Raw genomic sequence first — 22272 nt, forward strand, 5'->3', positions numbered from 1 at the left:
GACTGATCATCTTACAAACACAAGTCATGCTGTAGATGCTGAAAACCAATAATAAAAATCTAAAACTGTATAATTTATTTATACGTAAAAGTGAACAGTAGGTAATCCAGATTTTGTCAAAATAAATGTCATAAATGCACACGTTAAAAACTGATCCAATAAACAAAGCTGATTTTAATATTGAATATGCACAAGTTAGAATGGCTTTGTTAAGAACAACAGACTTTCTTGTTTATCTACAAATTTTGCAGCAAACCTTCAAAATCCTCAGAGATGTCTTCCCTAGCTAATTAAGTGAATATTTTTACTACCTAATTTAGATGTATGCTACAAAAATGTAATTCCAACTAAAGCATTATCTAAAGTTCTTCCACTTAGAAAATTCTTAAATTGAACAAATTCCAAAGATAACAAGAACATGAGAGTCAGAATGGATAAGATTCCATTCAGACTGAGACTACAAGGTAGTCTGTAAAAGTAAACACACTAGCCCTGAAATTCGCGGGGCTACCACTGATCTCCCATTGTAACTCTAATGGGAAGCCCAGAGAAATGGCGTAAACCGCTATTTTCGGCTGTATATGCCATTTCTCCGGTACCCACTGGAATTCTGAAGGGCAACTGGTGGAAGTCAAGTGGAATTTCATGATCAGCTACTAAACATATTTCTCAAATTTTGAGTGTAATATCTATGGCGGAAGATTTTCCGAACAATTGTAATTGAACTCTGCAAAATCATTTGATGACATCACACTCAGTACACAGACAAAACCTTCCCGATGCAATTGACAGAGCGGTACAATTAACTAGGATTGCAAAGTGACTCTGAGGGGGTAGATTTTAACATTGTGTGGCAGTGTTCAACTCTCCTAATTTTTATTTCCAATGATTTCAATGGAAATAAAAGTTGCGAGTGTTGTAAAACGGACTGTCGATTAGCTATCACCCATTTTACACTATCGCACAAAGCCTAAATCATCACCCGACTGTGTTCTAATGCTTGGAGTTGAAGGCTCCCTTTAATATGAATAACTCAAAGGGCACCATTTTATCCAAAATGGTAGCAGATATTTATTTTATCATCTTGGACTGAATTTTATTTCACAAATGTTTACCTATAGACAAGTGCTCTGTAATGCCGGTGAAAAACAGTTTCTGCTCCACTGCCTGCTTTCAGCCAGTAAAGGTTACTAGTCACCGACATAAAAGTGTGGGCAATGGTATTTGAAAGAGAAGCTTGATTTTAAATGTTAAGCATTAGCACTGGACTGCTTTAGTGCCGTTGTTCATGTGTTGCTATGAACGTCGACATTCACTGTTGGAAAGCTCCATGACCTCGAAGGACAACACACCTAACATCCAACGGCACTCAATTCCTGCTGGAGCATTTGGATAGCAAGACTGAGCAGGGACTTCGGTTGATTTTGCACTTCCTCCCTCAGAGGTGTTGAGGCTAGCTTGAGATTAGCCTACTCAGCACAGATCAGGTATGGGACCTTGGACTTTCATGGTGTGCAGGGCTTAGCTACTGAGTAGATAACTTCAGTGAGCCATCAGAAAACTATGGGATTGATTTTAACTGTTCCACCAGGGGGCGTGGCGGGAAACAGGTGTCAGAAAATCGGCTGCTCGGTTTTCTTTTCCATTGACTTCAATGGAAAGTTAAATCAAACTGAGTGTAAAACGACCGGCCAATCTGCTGCTGCCTGTTTCCCCTCCATGGCGAAAACAGTTAAAATCGACCCCCATGTTGTTCATTGCAATTTTACCAATGTAAATTATTTTTTAATTTTCAGGGGTGTGACAGTAAGTGGGCAGTAAGTGAGCAATTATTTAAATAAATGTTTAATTTATTTTAAACTATTTCAGAGAAGTAAATCCGACTGCATTTATAACTTACTATACACATTACTGCACATATCACAATGATAAATAAATGTGTTCTTTCATGAAAAATATATTATAACATATCAGAGTTTTCTTTGGCTTGGAAACTTTCACATTAACAAAACTTAATAAGAGAGAAAATATATTTGAGAATGATTCTTTATGATTCACACATAGTTACTGTAGCTAATTAATAGTGAGTGCAGCAATGCCATTGAATAAATAGCTTTTTGACAGAAATTGTAATCGTCATTACTGCTGGAGAACATGGATCAGTTCTGTATTACTCAATATATTTGATTCAGAATAAATTAGATGGCATTAAGATATAAGGGCTGGATTTTCCGCTTGTTGCTGTCTGTTTTCACCCCGGAGGAGCGGCATTGGCGGTGGTAAGCTCTTCTGGGTGGGCGGCCAGCTTCCAGCGCCCCGCCAAGGTTTTTGGAGCTGGTTTCAGCAGGGCGGGCCGTTGTGCAACATCCCTGGTTGTGACACCAGCTTAATTTCTGGCTACAGCCCGACCCATAGCGCCCCGCAGCACGCCCGCCTGTGAAAGCAGGGGGTCTGATCTGTAGTGGCTGCAGTGAGGTAAGTAATGTCGACCTCAGGTAAGTGTAATTTTTCTTTTTGCGATTTATGTTGTGGTGGAATGAATTACTTATGGGGAATGTTTTTGGTGGGTTTTTTTCCGTTTTTTTTCCCCCAGGCCTCTCTTAGAGTGCTCCAAGGCCAGCTGTTTAGCTTGGGATTGTCACATGCTCAGCCAACCTAGCACCTTAAGGGAGGTGTACAACGTTTCCCTTAGCACTCTTCTCCATACTCAGGGCTCAGCTGCCTAATTTTGCTGACTGAGGTGCAAACTGTTCCTGGGCGCTAACAGGACCGCCCCGAAATGGGCAACGTGCAAAATTCAGCCCTGAGTAATAATCAAGAAAAACAAGCGAGACACAGGTAGCATATGCTAAACATTCCTGACAGTAGGAGATGCACAAAGAACATAAAACATACATTACAACACTTGGAACATCTCGTCGCATGCATGCAAGACTCTGTTCTACTCTATGTAGACACCTGTCCAGGTGAATATTCTCAAATTCATTCTGCAGGACTATTGATAAATTCCATGATTTTGGAAACTAGCAGCTCCTTCTTGTCCCTTGTTTTCACAGAAACACCACGACATTTCAACCAAAATTGAAGAGTAACACTATTCAATTTAGACAGCTGCAGAGAAAGAAAATACAGATTTTTAGAATTATTTACCCAGGCTCTAAATTGTATTCTTTTTTTGTTCTGAGATATAAGGTAACTAAACATCAACTTTCACCCCCATTCTACTAGCCAACAAAACCTATAATAGCTTTCCCCCCATCCCCCACCATATACTGTACTGACATATCCTCTTAGCCTGTTGTAAACACCCATTCTACTGTATTGATATATCTGAATAAATCACTATTAATCCCCCTCTATACATCAGTGACAGCAATTTCACAGGGGTTCTCCTAATCTACCACCAAACTTTGGTGGGAACCCTGAGGAAACAATAAACGGCCATTTACACCATTTCTCTAGAGTCTCCACTGATCTTTCACCAAGTTATGGTGGAAATTCTACCCCATACTCTAGTGACTTAACATCAGGCCTCCTCACATGATACAATGAACCAATGTAAATTAACAGCAGGGAAAGGATGGTTAGTCCTGTTCAGTCAAACTGCAGTTTCTTCCTTCACTTACTCCACACTATCCCACGGAGTTTTTGCCTCTTCTCTTTGGGTTGCAAAATCATGAAGAACATGTTTAAACTTTCACTGTAGGTAGAGTAAATAGGAAATCTCCCCACACATACAAGAGTACAGAATGGGAGGGACAGACAAGTCCATCTTAAGAATACAGGTATTAAGTTACCTGTGCCATGGTATATTCCTCTTCCTAGAGTAATCGTTGATAGAGTAATTATATAAACAATCATCAACTTGTCTTACAGTTTTGATGCAAGAAATCAAAAATAAGGGTATATTGTCCCATCATACCAATTCATCTGTGCACAATCTGCTGGACTGAGGAAAAGTTTCTCCCCATCTCCTGCCCCTCCTCCCAGCCACATCGAGAAACTCCAGTTTATCTAACTGTTGTGTATGCAATAACTGTTAGTCTGAGTACAGTTTAACTCCAAGAGGCATGAACTTGGCTCTGCTTTATTAAGGCCCAAAGTGACTAATATACAAAATGTCTGGCCTTTTATACTTGGGCTGCACACACGTGCGTGCAGTCCAATGGCCTCCAACAGTGACACCATCTAGTGGCTAGTGATCCCAAAAGTACATACATAACAATACCCCCCTCTGAGATATTAACACAGTCTTTTACAAATTGAGATGGTCCAGTGTTTTACGCTCCCGGGTTGACCGTCTCAGTTCAACTCCAGCCTTGGGTGAGTGTTCAGAGTCTGTTGTGACTGGTGGCTGGGTGGCTGAACTGGTGGGAGTGACAATGGCCATGTCAGGGATTGAAAGTCCATTTTCATTGAACATGTCAGTGATTGAAAGTCCCATTCACTGATGACCACTGAGTCCTCCGATGACTGGGGGTAGGTTGGTTGGTTGCCGATTGTCTCTTCCTCCGACTGGTCCAGTTCGACTGTGTGCCACAGCTTTATCTGATCCATATGTTTCCTGCATGTTTGCCCATTTTTGAGCTTGACAATAAATACTCTGTTGCCCTCCTTGGCCATGACAGTACCAGCAATCCACTTGGGACCCTGACCATAATTTAGAACATATACAGGATCATTTACAGAAATATCACATGACACAATTGTGCGAACGTGATACCCTTGCTGACTTTGTCTTCTATATTCAACATGATTATTCAAGTCAGGGTGTACAAGAGATAGCTTGGTCTTAAGACCTCTCTTCATCATTAGTTCAGCAGGCGAGACCTCAGTAAGCATGTGTGGTCTTGACCTGTAACTAAGCAGTATATATGACAGGCGGGTCTGCAGTGGCCCTTGGGTTACTCGTTTCATACTCTGCTTTATGATTTGGACAGCACGTTCTGCTTGCCCATTGGATGCCGGTTTGAATGGTGCTGACCTTACATGTTTGATACCATTGAGTTTCATAAACTCTTGAAACTCCTGACTGGTGAAGCACGATCCGTTGTCGCTAACAATGATGTCAGGTAGACCATGTGTTGGGAACATGACACTAAGATTCTCAATGGTAGCTGTGGATGTGCTGGATGACATGATTATACACTCTATCCGTCGATTATGCATCCAGCACAACTAAAAATATCTTTCCCAGGAAGGGACCTGCAAAGTCTATGTGGATCCTGGACCATGGTTTGGACGGCCACGACCACAGACTCAGCGGCGATTCCGCTGGTGCTTTGCTGATCTGCATGCAAGTGTTGCATTGATGCAAACATGATTCCAGATCAGAGTCAATTCCCGGCTGTTATGTATGTAACCCTGTAAATACCTTGTGTAGCCACCAGAGGGCTTATCCCTTGGAGTCCCCAAGGATCCCACAATCTCTTGGGAGCACCTGTACTTAAGGAGGCCTCACAGGCTGGAGAGGCACCCTGGAGACCTGCAATAAAAAAATTAAGGTCACACTTTACTTTGAGCTCACAGTATCTAGTCAGACTCTTTATTCATACATAACAACTGGTAACGAGATACAGATGACGAACCCAACGATGCAGAGAACCGTGGGCATCCTGGAGGAATTTTCAGAGGGAGATGATTGAGAAACCTTCGTGGAGCGACTCGACCAATACTTCATGGCCAATGAGCTGGAAGGAGAAGCGAACACTGCCAAACGAAGGGCGATTCTGCTCACCGTCGGCAGGCATGGCCTCATGAAAAATCTGCTTGCTCCGGCGAAATCCACAGAAAAATCATACGAAGATTTGTGCACACTGGTCCGGAAGCATCGGAACCCAAAGGAAAGCGTTCTGATGACAAGGTACCGGTTCTACATCTACAAAAGATCTGAGGCCAGGAAGTGGTGAGCTATGTTGCCGAGCTGAGACGCCTTGCAGGACATTGCGAATTTGAAGGACATTTGGAGCACATGCTCAGGGACATCTTCGTAGTTGGCATTGGCCATGAAGTGATACTTAGCAAACTTTTGACTGTAGAGACCCCAACCTTGAGTAAAGCCATAGCGATAGCCCAGACGTTCATTACCACCAGTGACAATACTAAGCAAATCTCTCAGCACACTAGTGCTGCTACAAGTACTATGAACAAAGTGATGTTGTTTTCAAATCGCAACTTACAGGGCAGGTCCCACATGCCTGCAGCTGCACATCTGCAGAAGTCTCAGAGTCCACCATCAAGGGTGATGAATGCAAGGCCATTAACACCTTGTTGGCGGTGCGGGGGTGATCATCATTTCCATTCATGCTGCTTCAAAGGGTACGTTAGCAAGGGCTGTGGAACAATGGGACACCTCCAACGTATGGTCAGGCGTGCTGCAAACCCTGCTAATCCTGCAAACCACCATGTTGCAGAGGAGGACAGATTCATGGCAGATTACGACGAACCAGAGCCTCAGACCGAGGAGGCAGAGGTAAATGGGGTGCACACATTTACCACAAAGTGTCCACCGATAATGCTGAAGGTTGAATTAAATGGACTCCCGGTGTCAATGGAACTGGACACTGGCATGAGCCAGTCCATTATGAGCAAAAAGACTTTCGATAAATTGTGGTGCAGCAAGGCCTCAAGGCCGTTCCTGACTCCCATTCGCACTAAACTGAGAACTTATACAAAGGAACTGATTCCTGTAATTGGCAGTGCTACTTTAAAGGTCTCTTACGATGGAGCAGTGCACAAGCTACCACTCTGGGTGGTACCGGGAGATGGTCCCACGCTGCTTGGCAGGAGCTGGCTGGGAAAGATACGCTGGAACTGGGATGATGTCCGAGGGCTCTCGTCTGTTGATGACACTTCGTGTGCCCAGGTCTTAAACAAGTTTCCCTCGCTGTTCGAAGCAGTCATCGGGAACTTCCAAGGAGCAAAAGTGCAGATCCATTTGATTCCTGGGGTGCGACCCATCCATCACGAGGCGAGAGCAGTACCGTATATGATGAGAGAGAGGGTGGAGATCGAGCTGGACTGGCTGCAAAGAGAGGGCATCATTTCGCCGATCGAATTCAACGAGTGGGCCAGTCCAATTGTTCCAGTCCTCAAGGGAGACGGCACCGTCAGAATCTGTGGTGATTACAAAGTAACTATCAATCATTTCTTCCTGCAGGATCAATACCCACTACCAAAGTCAGATGACCTTTTTGCGATGCTGGCGGGAAGAAAGATGTTCACGAAGCTGGACTTGACTTTAGCCGGCATGACACAGGAGCTGGAGGAATCATTGAAGGGCCTTACCTGCATCAACATGCACAAAGGTCTCTTCATTTACAACAGATGCCCATTTGGGATTCGATCAGCCGCGTCGATATTCCAGGGAAACATGGAAAGCTTACTGAAGTCGGTCCCGCGCACGGTGGTCTTCCAGGACGACATCTTGGTTACAGGTCGGGACATTCGAGCATCTGCAGAACCTGGAGGAGTTTCTTAGTCAACTCAACTGCGTGGGGCTCAGGATAAAATGCTCGACGTGTGTTTTCCTGGTGCCTGAAGTGGAGTTCCTGGGGAGGAGAATCATGGCAGACGGCATCAGGCCCAACGATTTGAAGACGGAAGCAATCGAGAATGCACTGAGGCCACAGAATGTGACAGAGCTGCGGTCGTTTCTAGGACTCCTGAACTACTTTGGTAACTTCTTACCAGGTCTCAGCACACTGTTAGAACCATTGCATGCCTCACTGAGTAAAGAACATGAATGGGTATGGGGTAAAATCCAAGAAAATGCCTTTGTAAAAGTTAGAAAACTGTTATGCTCAAACAAATTGCTTGTGTTGTATGATCCATGTAAACGTTTGGTACTAGCATGTGATGCATCGTCGTACAGGGTCAGGTGTGTATTGCAACAAGCTAATGAATCTGGGAAATTGCAGCTGGTTGCTTATGCATCCAGAAGTCTGTCTAAGGCTGAGAGAGCCTACAGCATGATTGAAAAAGAAGCGTTACGTGTGGTTATGGGGTAAAGAAAATGCATCAGTATCTGTTTGGGCTCAAATGTGAATTGGAAACTGACCATAAGCCACTGATAGCCCTTTTTTCCGAAAGTTAGGGGATGAATACGAATGTATCGGCCCGCACCCAGAGATGGGCGCTCACGTTGTCCACATATAACTACGTCATCCGCCACAGGCCAGGCACAGAAAACTGTGCCGATGCTCTCAGTCGGCTGCCATTGCCCACCACAGGGGTGGAAATGGCACAGGCCACAGATTTAGTCATGGTAATGGAGGCATTCGAGAGTGAGCAATCACCCGTCATAGCCCAACAGATTAGAACCTGGATGAGCCAGGACCGCTTACTGTCTCTAGTAAAAAAATTGTGTGCTTCAAGGGAGCTGGTCCAATGTCCCATTGGAAATACAGGAAGAGATAAAGCTGTACCAGCGGCGCAAACATGAAATGTCTATACAGGCAGACTGCCTTCTGTGGGGTAATTGGGTAGTGATCCCCAAGAAGGGCAGGGAGACTTTCATCAATGATCTCCACAGTACTCACCCAAGCATTGTAATGATGAAAGCGATAGCCAGATCCCACCTGTGGTAGCCCGGTATCGATGTGGACTTAGAGTCTTGCATGCACAAATGTAACACATGCTCGCAGTTAAGCAATGCACCCAGAGAGGCACCATTAAGTTTATGGTCTTGGCCCTCCAAACAGTGGTCCAGGGTCCAAGTCGACTATGCAGGCCCATTTTTGGGTAAAATGTTCCTAGTGGTTGTAGATGCGTACTGCAAATGGATTGAATGTGAGATAATGTCGGCAAGCATGTCTGTTCCCACCACTGAAAGCCTGCGGGCCATCTTTGCCACGCACGGCCTGCCTGATGTCCTTGTGAGCGACAACGGACCATGTTTCACCAGTGCTGAGTTCAAAGAGTTCATGACCCATAATGGGATCAAACATGTCACATCTGCCCTGTTCAAACCAGCAACCAATGGTCAGGCAGAGAGAGCAGTGCAAACCATCAAGCAGAGCTTGAAGAGGGTAACTGAAGGCTCACTGCAGTCTCGCCTATCCTGAGTCCTGCTTAGCTACCGCACGAGACCCCACTCGCTCACTGGGATTCCACCCGCTGAACTGCTCATGAAAAGGGCACTTAAGACAAGGCTCTCGTTAGTCGACACTGATGTACATGAACAGGTAGAGAGCAAGCGGCTTCAACAAAGTACATATCATGATAGCGCAAATGTGTCATGCAAAATTGAAATCAATGATCGGTATTTGTAATGAACTATGGACAAGGTCCCAAGTGGCTTCCCAGCACTATTGTGGCCAAAGAGGGGAGTAGGGTGTTTCGGGTCAAACTTTGAAATGGACTCATTCACCAGAAACACTTGGGCCAAATCCACCTCAGATTCACAGACTATCCTGAGCAACCCACTTTGGACCCTACCTTCTTTGACCCTCCCAACATACACACCAGTGGCAACCGACAACGCGGTTTGAACACGAAGCAGAACTCATCACCCGCAGCAGCCCAGCAGGGCTCACCACACCAGACAGCCCAGCAAGGCGAGCTGCATAGCAGCCCAGTGCGGGCCCAACAAACAATTCACCAAAATCAGCATTTGCATCGAGACGATCAACCAGGGAAAGAAAGGCCCCAGATCGACTTAGCTTGTAAATAGTTACACTATTGACTTTGGGGGGGAAAGGGGGGCGGGGGGGGGGGGGGAGTGTTGTTTTGTATGTAAACCTGTAAATACCTTATGTAGCCACCAGAGGGCTCATCCTCTGGAGTCCCCAGGGATCCCACAATCCCTTGGGAGCACCTGTACTTAAGGAAGCCTCACAGGCTGGAGAGGCACTCTGGAGACCTGCAATAAAAGACTACGGTCATACTTTACTTGAGCTCACAGTATCTAGTCAGATTCTTTATTCATACATAACACCGGCCACCATACATGAGACCCGGCGATGGCTTTCATCATTACAATGCCGGGATATGTGCTATGTAGCTCATGTATAAATTTCTCTCTCCCTTTCTTGGGCATAACAATACGATTGCCCCACAGTATACAATCCAACTGAATAGATAGTTCGTCTTTGCGATAAATGTAAGGTTTGGTCTCCTCGAACATTTGCTTCGGTATTTTTGAGGATGCAACTCATCACCACCGATAAAATCGGGTCCTGTCTGGTCCAGGTCTTAACTTGTTGAGCCGTGACAGGGGTTCCTTCACTCTGAAAAGCATCCATAACTAACAATAGGTCTGCCGGTTGTGGCGTTTCCACCTCCAGTGTGGGCAACGGCAGACGGCTCAAAGCATCGGCACAATTCTCAGTGCCAGGTCTATGGCGAATGGCATACATAATCATAAGTGGATAATGTCAGCACCCACCTCTGGATACGGGATGAAGCATTAGTATTTGTTTTCAGAGAACAGTGAAATGAACGGCTTGTGATCTGTCTCCAGTTCAAACTGAAGACCAAACAGGTACTGATGCATCTTTTTAACCCCATACATACAGGCTGGTGCTTCTTTTTCTGTAGGCTCTTTCTGCTTCAGACAAACTTTTTGAAGCATACGCGACTGGTTGAAGTTTAGCTTGTTGGAGTACGCAACCAATTCCATATGACGAAGTATCACAGGCCAATACTAAACATTTACATGGGTCATAATGTACCAGCAGCTTGTTAGAGCAATGCAGATTAGCGGCTTTCTCAAAAGCTCTGTCTTGAGACGTACCCCACATCCAGTTGTCGCCTTTTCTTAGCAGCATGTGCAGTGGTTCTAATAAGGTGCTCAATTTAGGTAGGGAGTTACCGAAGTATTTGAGTAGACCCAGGAACAAACGCAGCTCCGTCACTTTCTGCGGCTTGGGTGCATTCTTGATGACCTTGGTTTTCACATCTGTGGGCCTGATGCCTTCAGCAGCAATTTTCCTCCCCAGGAATTCGACCTCTGTTGCCTTGAAGACGCACTTCAAGCGTTTAAGTCTGAGTCCCACTTTGTCCAGACGATGTAGAACCTCTTCCAGATTGTTCAGATGTTCCTTGGAGCCACGGCCTGTGATCAGGATGTCATCTTGGAATACGATGGTTCTGGGAAGACTTCAGTGGACTCTCCATGTTCCTCTGAAATATTGCTGCAGCCGATCGAATTCCAAAAGGGCACCTGTGATGAATAAACGGTCCTTTATGTGTGTTAATGCACGTAAGTCTCTTTGACATCTCAACCAGCTCCTATGTCATGTAGGCCGACGTCAAGTCCAGTTTGGTGAACGACTTCCCCGCGGCTAGCATTGCAAACAAGTCATCAGCCTTCAGTAATGGGTACTGATCCTGTTTCAAAACCCTGTTGATCGTAGCCTTGTAGTCTCCACAGATTCTGACTGTGCCATCACTTTTCAGTATAGGAACAATGGGGCTGGCCCATTCATTAAATTCAACCAGTGATATGATCCCTTCATGCTGGAGTCTGTCCAGTTCGATTTCGACCTTCTCCCTCATCATATATGGAATTGCCGGAGCTTTATGATGGACGGGTCTTGCATCCGAGTCCACGTGGATCTGCACCTTGGCTCCCGTGAAGTTGCCGATCCCTGGTTCGAACAGCGAGGGGAACTTGCTCAGTACTTGGGCACATGTATTTTTCTCCGACGACAACGCCTTGATGTCGTTCCAATTGCATCTGATTTTTTCAAGCCAGTTCCTGCCGAACAGCATTGGGCCATTGCCTGGGACAATCCATTGCGGTAACTAGTGAACCGCACCTTCATACACTTTAATTGTGACACTGCCAATCACCGTTATGAGTTCTTTGGTGTACATGCACAACTTAGCATTGACTGGACTCAGCCTGGGCCTCACAGCCTTAGGCCTTAGTATCCCACAGCTTGTCAAATGCCCTCTGGCTCATTATCGATTAACTCGCCCGTGTCCAGTTGCATCGATACCAGCACCCCATTAAATTTCACATTGATCATTATTGGTTTGCTCTTAGTTAAGAACGAGTACAGTCCATACACTTCCTCCTTTGGTATCTCGGATCGCGTATCTGGATCTGTTCTAGTCTGACCATCATCCTCCACGTGGTGTATCGCAGCACGCTTGCTCATCTGCGGACACTTGCACTGGAGATGCCCCACTCTCAGACAGCTTTGCAACTATATTGCTTAAATCAGCACTGCTGGTGCCAGTGATTTCCCCCACAATGCCAACATGGAGAAATCGGATGCATTCCCATTGGTGGACTTTGGCCAGCCACAGGTTCCGCGTACGCAGTCGGGTCGGCCCTGCCATGTGCCGCTCTGCCGAACGCCGAATCAATCATTTTTACAGTACTTGCCGAGTTTAGATTTTTCACTGATACCTGCTTTAGACTTCTATACGTTGTCATGCATGACTGAGCGATCGTGATGGTCCTGTTCAAGTCCAACTTCTCCACCACCAGTAGTTTACGCAGGATCACCTCGTGATTACAAAGAAGTCCCGCAGCATGTCTGCCAACACAGCCCCGAACTTAAATGATCCCGCTTGACATCTCAGGTCGGCAACGAATTCCACTGCATTCTGGCTCTCTGAGCGAACGTGCGTGTAAAATCTGTATCTCAAGATGATGATGCCTTCGTCTGGCTTAAGGTGGTCCTGTACCAGTGTACACAATTCTTCATATGTCTTCTCTGTTGGACTCGCAGACAGGAGTAGATTCTTTATCAGACCATAAAGTTTTGGACCACAAACCATGAGGAACACCACCCAGCACTGATCTGCGTCGCCGACCTCCTCCATTTTGTTGGCCACGAAGAACTGGCTCAAACGGCTCACAAAGTCTGCCCAATCTTCTCCTTCCACAAATTGCTCCAACAGTCCAATTATGCTCATTTTTGCATGCAAAGGTTCGTGTTGCCTCATCGGCAAATGTTGTGTATGCAATAACTGTTAGACCGAGTACTGTTTAACGTGCGTGCAGCTCAATGACCTCCAACAGTGACACCATCTAGTGGCTAAGAACATATGAACATAAGAATTAGTAACAGGAGTAGGCCATCTAGCCCCTCGAGCCTGCTCTGCCATTCAAAAAGATCATGGCTGATCTGGCCGTGGACTCAGCTCCACTTACCCGCCCACTCCCCATAACCCTTAATTCCCTTATTGGTTAAAAATCTATCTATCTGCGATTTGAATACATTCAATGAGCTAGCCTCAACTGCTTCCTTGGGCAGAGAATTCCACAGATTCACAACCCTCTGGGAGAAGAAATTCCCTCTCAACTCGGTTTTAAATTGTCTCCCCCGTATTTTGAGGCTGTGCCCCCTAGTTCTAGTCTCCCCGACCAACAGAAACAACCTCTCTGCCTCTATCTTGTCTATCCCTTTCATTATTTTAAATGTTTCTATAAGATCACCCCTAATTCTTCTGAACTCCAACGAGTAAAGACCTAGTGATCCCAATAGTACATACATGACACTAACAAACATTACACCATTAGCATCTTTCATCAGCTGCCTTCTTCAGCATGCGATTTTCAATGACCCTGCGACTCAGAAACCATTATGTTCCAAACAGCATTCAATCATCTTTATCTCTGCTTATTCTGATAATCCTCAATCCCATGCCTCACCAAACACATATCCACTTCTGTGGAGTAGCTTGGCGGTTTCTCCACATTTAGAGATGCTATATAAATGCAAGCTATTTAACTGTTAATTAACTGCTTCAGGCGTGAAGATACTTTGTACTTTGCATGCCCAGTACAGGTTGAATCTCCCTTATCTGGAACTCCCTTATCCAGAACCATCCCTCACCTGGAATCATTCCCAGCCACTGGGTAGCGCATGTGCAGAACTTCGACATGAATAAGTTGAAATCCTTCCTCGCTGCCGACTCCCGCAATCGCTGGCCTGACCCCACGATCCACCGCGTCCCCCTCACCCCCCCAGCCCATGATCCCATACACAATAGATTCCAACTGGGTTTAGAAAATTCAGTGTTGGTTAATTATTGCCAGGCTAGTGAACGTTCCATTATCAAATCTCTCCTGATCTATAAATAAAATGCTTTCACATTTAATTAAAGATTGAGGGGAATTTTTAAAGTTACGAAATATTTCTCAGATGCCTGATTATCTTTCGCACGCTGTATCACATCAACATCCTGGATAACTGGCTTGGTCTTCGGTTTCTTTGGATTTGAATCTGATCCTTCCTCCTATGATTGTGAAACCACAAAATATTATTCAGAATTTTATAAATGCAGGGCTTAAAAATGTCTCGTACCTCGACTGTTGCTCAATAAAATATCAACAATTACCAGAACTAGGCAAAAAATCCTGCTTTGCACCAAATAGATCTTGAATTAGAAACAACACAAGCTATTATATTGCCTGGTAATATATGTTTCAGTCAAACTACCAGTTCATAAGAACAAAAAAAATATGAGCAGGAGTAGGCCATTTGGCCCCTCGAGCCTGCTCCGCCATTCAATAAGATCATGGCTGATCTGATCCTGGCCTCAACTCCACTTCTCTGCCCATAACCCTTGACTCCCCTATCATTCAAAAATCTGTCTATCTCCACCTTAAATATATGCAATGACCCAGCCTCCACAGCTCTCTGGGGTGGAGAAGTCCAAAGATTCATGACCCTCTGTGAGAAGAAATTCCTCCTCATTTGTGTCTTAAATGGGCGATCCCTTATTCTGAAACTATGCCCCCTGGTTCTAGATTTCCCCATGAGGGGAAACATCCTCTCTGCATCTACCCTGTCAGGCCCCCTCAGAATCTTATATGTTTCAATAAGATCACCTCTTATTTTTCTAAACTCAAATGAGTATAGGCCCAACCTGCTCAACCTTTCTTTAAATGACAACCCCTTCATCTCATGAAATAACCTCGTGAACCTTCTCTGAACTGCCTCCAATGTAAGTATATCCGTCGTTAAATAAGGAGACCAAAACTGTATGCAGTACTCCAGGTCTCACCAATACCCTATATAAGACTCTGAGGGGGCCTGACAAGGTAGATGCAGAGAGATGTTTCCCCTCATGGGGAAATCTAGAACTAGGGGGCATAGTTTCAGAATAAGGGGTCGCCCATTTAAGACAAAAATAAGGAGGAATTTCTTCTCTCAGAGGGTCTTGAATCTTTGGACTTCTCTACCCCAGACTTCCCTACTTTTATACTCTATCCCACTTGCAATAAAAGCCAACATTGCATTTGCCTTCCTGTTTACTTGCTGTACCTGCATGCTAACTTTTTGTGTTTCATGTACAAGAACCCCCAGATCCCTCTGTACTGCATCATTTTGTAATCTCTCCCCATTTAAATAATAATTTGCTTTTTTATTTTTCCTACCAAAGTTTCATTTTCCCTTGGTTTAGCATACAAAAAGTTAAGACCATGTAGTACCAGTTGAGCATCTGAAATCTAGAGTTCCAAAATTTGGAATGTTCCAAAATCCGGACATCGCGCTGATCCGTGGAGGGGTCGTCCGGAATCCGGAAAATGTACCGAAATCCGGACATTTTTTTCAACCGATTACCACTGCGAGTTGGGCTTAGGGAGGGGGAAAACACCCCCAAAAAATTCCAAAAAACAAAAAAAATTTCACAAAACATTCACAAAACCCTTACCCAAATCACTGAAAAAGACTTAAAAAATAAAAACTTCAATTTACCTTTTTTGCAGGTCTTCAATGCAGGTTTTTCCCGGCCCCTGAACTCAGAAGCGCCGACCCCTGACCCGCAGCACCGCCGCCGAACCAGGAACACCTCCCCCCCCCCGCCGACCCTCTGCCATCCCCCACTGCTCTGCCCATCCACCAACACCCTGGATCCTCCATTGCAGCCCCCTCCACGCCCCCCACCCCCCCCCCCCACTCCGCCGACCCTCTGCCACCGCTCTGGACCCTCCGCTGTCCCAGACCCTCCGCCCACCCTCTGCTGCCAACTCCGCTTCCGCAGCACACTGACCTCGGCCCAAGCGCTTCCGGATTCGTGACATCGGAAAGACGACCCGAAATCCAGAAATACCTGAAATCTTTTACGGCCTCGGATTTCAGATGCTCTACCTGTACTCAGGTCAAACAGAGCTGGAGGTGGGGATATAACTGGACCAGAGGAAAGGGGAGGTCGCGAAAAGGGAAAGGGGAAGAGGAGAGAGAAAATACATAAAGGGAGAAGGGGAGTAAAGACAGAGAAATGGCGGCTAAATTGGGCTCTGTTGCATCCGTTTTTTAAGGCGCTACGCAGCCTTGAAAAAGAGGTCCGAGACTTCCGACGGGAAGTATGGACGTCATCTTGATTAAGGGGTTTGCACATGCGCACCTAATGACCACTGGCAGTATGCAGAGTAGCGAGATGTTGACACGAATCAGTGTGCAACGCAGATTCGAAGCCACCACTGCAATTTTTGAACTTTACACTTCAGCCAGTATTAATCTCATACAACTAAACATGAAATTAAATAGAATGAAACACCTCCTACCAGTGCTATTTAAAGGGATCATGAAGTACTTGCAGGTTATTTGCTGGATTATTTATTTTGGCTGCTGGTGCACATTTATGCCTCTTTGGAGGTTTTCTATACTTGGCTAAAGTTTAACTACTCTACAGGGAGTTGTCTGATGGGTCTTGCAGTACTTTTTTTGTCATATAAAATATTGAGCTGAAAGAAGTTGCATCCAGACTTGGTGGCCTGGTAGAACTTCTTCTGTGAATTGAACATGACCGGGATCATGAAGATAGGTCATGCAGAGCAGGACAAGCTGCTGGAAGAGGGAGGAGGAGGAGGGGGAGGAAGGCTCTCAGCAGGAAGCCATAGCTGCCAAGGATCTTCAGGGAGCAATTATGTTACCTCAACTTCAGCGATGCACAGTGCATGTGACATCTTTGGTTCACAAAAGAGGTCATGAGTGAAACTGTCAACTGCTGCAGCCACAACTGCAACCTCAAAGCAGGGCACACCCTATGGCTGTCAAAGTGACTGTGGCTCTTAATTTTTAAGTCTGGCTCCTTTCAGGCTACCACTGGAGATATAAGCAACATTTCGCAGTTTTCAATACACTACTGTCTAAGGGAGGTCACTGAGGCTCTCTATACAAAGAGAAACACATTCATCTCATTCCCACTTGCCAGAGACAAGCAGGCAGATTGAGTACGAGGTTTTACACGGATTGCAGGCTTCCCCATGGTGCATGGTGCCACTGACAGCATGCACATTGCCTTGTGTGTGCCTCACGTGAACTCGGCTATTTCCTAAACCGAAAGGGATTCCACTCCCTCAATAGGCAGCTCGTGTGAACACAGGCAGCACATCATGCAGGTGAATACCCAGTATCCTGGTAGAAATCATGGGAGGGCGCAATGGCCCCTTTTTATAGCCCTTTTTATAGCCTTTTATAGCACCTCTGGGTGGCACAAGGCAGTTTTTGCCTGGGGGAGGAGGGCGCTACCGCCTCCCGGGAAATTTCTCCAGAGGTTTGGAAGATGCTGTCCTGGTAGCGCTGCGCCACCCGGTTAACGTCCTGGACCACCGCACAACCGGTGATGACGTCATTACCATGCGTGATGAACCCTCACTGCCCCTTGCCAACCCTTTAAAGGGGGAAATTGCCTTGCAGACGGATGTCAATACCAGCTTTGAGACTCGCGAAGCTGGCGGACATCAGTTCCCGGGCGATGTCTAAAGAGGAGGCCTGCAGCACCCCAGGCCGCCATTGTTGTCTCCTGGTCGGCCCGACCATGGTGGCCCTAGCGTGGCCTGGGCCACCATCATGCAGCCTGGCACTCCGTCTTGGGTGCCGGGCTGCTCACTCGGTCTCATGTGTCCCTGGTGGCCCAGTGGTGGCCCCCAAAGGGCCATGAAGAGTGTGCAGCGGCCCTCGCCTTTAACAAAAGGGGAGGGGTGCTGTAACGCCACACTGCCACCCTGGGACTGCCCACAAAGGAAGCAGAGCACTGGAAACAGCGCTCCAATTCCTTTGAGGGGCATAAGGCCCAGTTCCGCGTCAGGGGCGATACTTCTGGGCTGGGCAATAAAAGTCCCAGCATCGGAAGGCTACCACCCCGAATCGGGGCATGGGGAAATTTCACCCCCATGATTCTTTCATTCTGTGGCAGTCCACTGTTAAACCTGTATTTGACCCACTATGGCAAGTCAAATGTGGCTACTGGACAACAAGGTTTATCCACTTATGACATGGCTCATGACTCCGGTCAGGAAGCCATGCACACATGCACTGGAGGCTTACAATTAGAGCCATGCTGTCACAAGGAACATTATAGAGCACATCATCGACGTTTTCAAGCAATGCTTTCGCAGCCAGGACCACTCTTGAGGGGCCCTACAGTACTCAGCTGAGCGGGTATCAAGATTTGTGCTAGTGTGCTGCATGCTGTACAACCTGGCTATTATAAGGGAACAGTCCTTGGTACCACTTATCATGTGGGAAGCTGAAGTGTGGGAGCATGAGGAAGAGGAGGAAGAAAAGGAAGTGGAGGAGGAGGAGAAAGTGGAACAGGAAGCAAGAAACTGGAAGAGGCAGGGAGGATACAAAGTAGCCAAGGCTCTACATGATCAGATTATTAATGAGCGATACCAGTAATTTTAATAATCGCTCATTCACCAACAGTCCCGTACTCCTTACTTTTCTTCTATCATTGACAATGACATTTTCCTCTTTCTGACAACATAAAAATAAAACCCACCAGAAAGTGCACATTTAAATCTAATTTTATCAATTTATTCATTAAATAATGCATAAAAAATTAAACTAATCACTGTTGTGTATTCCCTTACTGGCTGTTTTCCGTATGCCTTTGCCTATTCTAGTGCTCCTATGAGGTGCTCCCCCCCAGTGGCTGCAGCATGGGTGCTGGAAGGCTGCTGACCTCCAATTGTGGAGACTGCAGATGACCTTGGAGGGTAACCTCGAGCAGCTCTGGGCCCAGATGGTGGACAAGCAATGTGACAAATCAGCAGCAGTGGAGGGGTCGAGAGAGGTGGTAGTGAGGTAGCGCTGTGTGTTGTGAGTGTACATGTGGAACCTGGCGCTGCGGATTCAGATGATGTTGCCGAAGGGCAGCATGTAGATGAGAAATAGGAGGAAGCCAAACAGACCTTAGAGACCTTCAGAGGTAATGGTGCAGGGGTGGGAAAAGAAGCTATTGTAGGAGATTCTCTGGCTACGACTGGAGAGATAAGAATGGAGCCAGGCGAGGGCAGTCCCACCCAGCTGGAGAACGTAGTTGAGACGTTGGAAGAGGATGGTGGGGTCAATCGCTTCAAAGGCTGCAGACAGGTCGAGGACGAGGGGGGATAGTTTATCAAGGTAGGGGTGGAAACCTGATTCTAGGGATTTAAACATGGAATTGTGGAAAAGAAGAATTTAGCACATTCAAGGAATTTGGAGAGGAAAGGGAGGTTGGAGTTGGGGCAGCAGTTTGCAAATACAGAAGGGTCACGGGTGGATTTTTTGAAGATGAGGGTGTTGACCACAGAATTAAAGAGGAGATTTAACAATAACATCATCATTAACAGCATCAGCCAACATGGGGGCCAGGAAAGGAAGTTGGATAGTCAGCAGTTTGGTGAGAATTGGGTTGAGGGAGCAGGAGGTGGCTCTCATAGACAAGATGAGCTTCGAGAGGGCATGACGGGAGAAAGATGAGAAACTGGAGAAAGATGCGAGTTCAGGGCTAGGACAGGGGGGGAAGCTAAGGGGAAATTTGACTTGTTGGGCTAGGGGAATGGTGGGAAGTAGCAGAGGCAGCTGAACAGATGGTCTCAATCTTAGTGACAAAGAAATACATGAGATCCTTGTTGTTGGAGTTGAGGGTGGAGGGGGAAGAGGAGAGAGGCTTAAAAAGACGGGTTGTAGTGGAGAAAAGAAGCTGGGGGTTATCTTTGCATTCCAGGATGATCCTGGAGTAATAAACAGTTTTGGCATATAAGAGCAGAACCTGATAGTGCTTGATGTGGTCAAGCTAGATCTGGCAATGAATCACTAAACCAGTTGTCTGCCCTAAATGTTCAAGAATGCATCTATTGGACTTAAGGAAGTGGAGATGGCGCACGAACCATAGGAATGACCAGGCTGAGGGAAATAAATGGATTTAATGGAGACAGGCATCAAAGGTGGAGATGAGGATGTGATTGAGCAAATCGTTAGCTGCAGAAATGTTGTGGTGAATAGACAGCCAGCGGCTAGTCAGTTGGGAATTTGAAAGTGCCATTGTAGGTGACGTAGGAGAGGGTTTTTTTCCAAGGACGGATACAGAATGAAGTGGGGTTGGGAGGGGAAAGGGGGATGTAAATAGAGATGCAGGGAAGTGATGGCCTTATCTGTGATTGCCACAATGGGAGCAGAGAGGCCACGTGAGATGGGAAGGTGAAGGGGCTGGCCATGAATATGGGTAGGCGTGTTTATATGGAGAGATTAATGGAGAAGAGGAAGACAGTGAACTCAGAGGAGAGCATGATGAATTGAGATGGAGGTTGAATCATGATGCAGAGGTTGAGGGAGGAAAGCAGTGAAGGTAACTTGGTGAGAAACTTGATGTTGCACTTGGGTGGACAGTAGAGACTGAGGATTTTAAAGAAGAGTGGAGAAGGGTGGAACACGGTGAGATTCTCAAAGGAGGAGGAGGTGCCAGCGAAGCAGGACAGACGAAGATGTGATTTGATAATAAGGGCACATCACCACTGCAGCGGTCTCAGATGGTGGAATGTATAACCAGGCGGAGAAGGGGGAAGGTGTCATCAACCATCAGCCAAGTTGCCGTCAAAGCCATGTAGTCGATGGAATCATCCACAAGAAGCTCATGGATGGCAAGGGCCTTGTTCACAAGTGAACGGACATTCTGGAGGGAGATGTGGAGAGGGCACTGATAGTTGATCCTCTTGAAGAATCCACAGGGTCATCACTAGGAAGGTAAGGGTGAATGGGACGGGAAGGATGTTGGCAAGATTAGCCCCTAACAAGCGCGCTGATCAGAAAGTCAGTGAGAGAGTAGAATGCGGTAGTTGGGATTGCTGCTCATAAGAAGGCAGCGACGAGTGCCACGATAGGCCCTTGGGTCTATCATCTTCCTCCCAATCTGTTCCCAGGTCCTATGGGCATCGTACACAGCACTGATCCTGACCACCACCTCCTATCAAGCATGCTGCATCGTTGTCCTTTGGATAGGATGCACTGGAATTTCAAACAGGGCAACCCTCCTTGCACCCACTTAATGCATCACGAACCATAAGAGAGCTTGTATTGTACTGTAGTGCTCCAAAAAGTAGCATCCAGTGTTTTTTGACAGTCACTTCATTTGAGCTCACAGGTTTGTAGAGCTGTTGCATTATGAGTGACTTAGCCAGTCATTTGATGTTCACAACACTCAATAAAACCCCAGTCAGTTGGGTCTAGGTCATCCACGATGTGGTATGCAGTAGTGAGCTGAGTGGATGAACTGGTAATGTGTAGTATGATTTGTTAATAAACCAAATTGTTCTTAATAGCAATGTGTTGCTATGAATTCTTAAGCAAAGAACCCATGAAGTAAATACCTTACAGGCAGGGACACATTTTTGACCCAATATGCATCCATCTGCCTTTGAGCAGCTCTTTAAGAACTGTTACACAGCATATATTCCACTCCCTCCCTTTGACATGCTCCGAATGGGAGCTTGCCATGCATATGAAATGAGGGCTCACCTGCAATATCCGGTACGGTGACTCATTCCTACCTCGGGGAGCACAAATTTCACAGCACATCCGTCCCACAAGTGAACAGAGTGTGTTACCCACTGAACGACAGCTGACATTCTACTCTATATTTATTTTTAAAAAGCCAAAACAGTAAACATTTCAAAGATGGGAGCTTACTTCACTTTTCCTTTTCTCAGATCCTTTCATATCAGAAAAATGCATTCCTGTCAAAGATTTTAAGCTCAGATGTTGAGTAGGCATTTGCCTTCCTTGCTTAAGTGGCTCCTTTATATCAATCACATCTAGCACCTGGAAGGCAAAATCCAACCAGTAATGGTATATAACACATTTTATTTCTAGAAATTAGCAGAGCTCCTGTGACATTGCTCAGTGAGTTCTCCAACAAACCTGCGGGTTAGAGTATGCCTTTAGTTTTAGGTAGTCGCAGTTCAGAATTAGCACGCATTTTGAAATTGTTTTGTTAGTGTAATCAACTTTCTTAATATACTAAAATAAATAAATATAGAAAGATGGACTCTGTATGAAAAACAAGCTATTGTAAATATACAACTTCTCTGTAGAAAGG

General features: G+C 45.9%; 1 protein-coding gene across 1 annotated transcript in view; it reads right to left on the bottom strand.

The window, feature by feature from the left end:
• Positions 1-1981: 1981 nt before the first annotated feature.
• Positions 1982-22272, bottom strand: part of c1h18orf63 (chromosome 1 C18orf63 homolog) — a 102420-nt gene continuing 82129 nt past the window's right edge. The window contains exons 13-15 of the mRNA XM_070879166.1: positions 21864-21995; positions 14110-14199; positions 1982-3111 (exon numbers count right to left, since the gene is read on the bottom strand). Of these exons, the coding sequence (XP_070735267.1) occupies positions 2983-3111; positions 14110-14199; positions 21864-21995 (351 nt within the window). The 3' untranslated portion in view covers positions 1982-2982. The remainder of the gene's footprint in view (positions 3112-14109; positions 14200-21863; positions 21996-22272) is intronic.

This window comes from Pristiophorus japonicus, chromosome 1 (genome assembly GCF_044704955.1).
Source record: "Pristiophorus japonicus isolate sPriJap1 chromosome 1, sPriJap1.hap1, whole genome shotgun sequence".
NCBI lineage: Eukaryota > Metazoa > Chordata > Chondrichthyes > Pristiophoridae > Pristiophorus > Pristiophorus japonicus.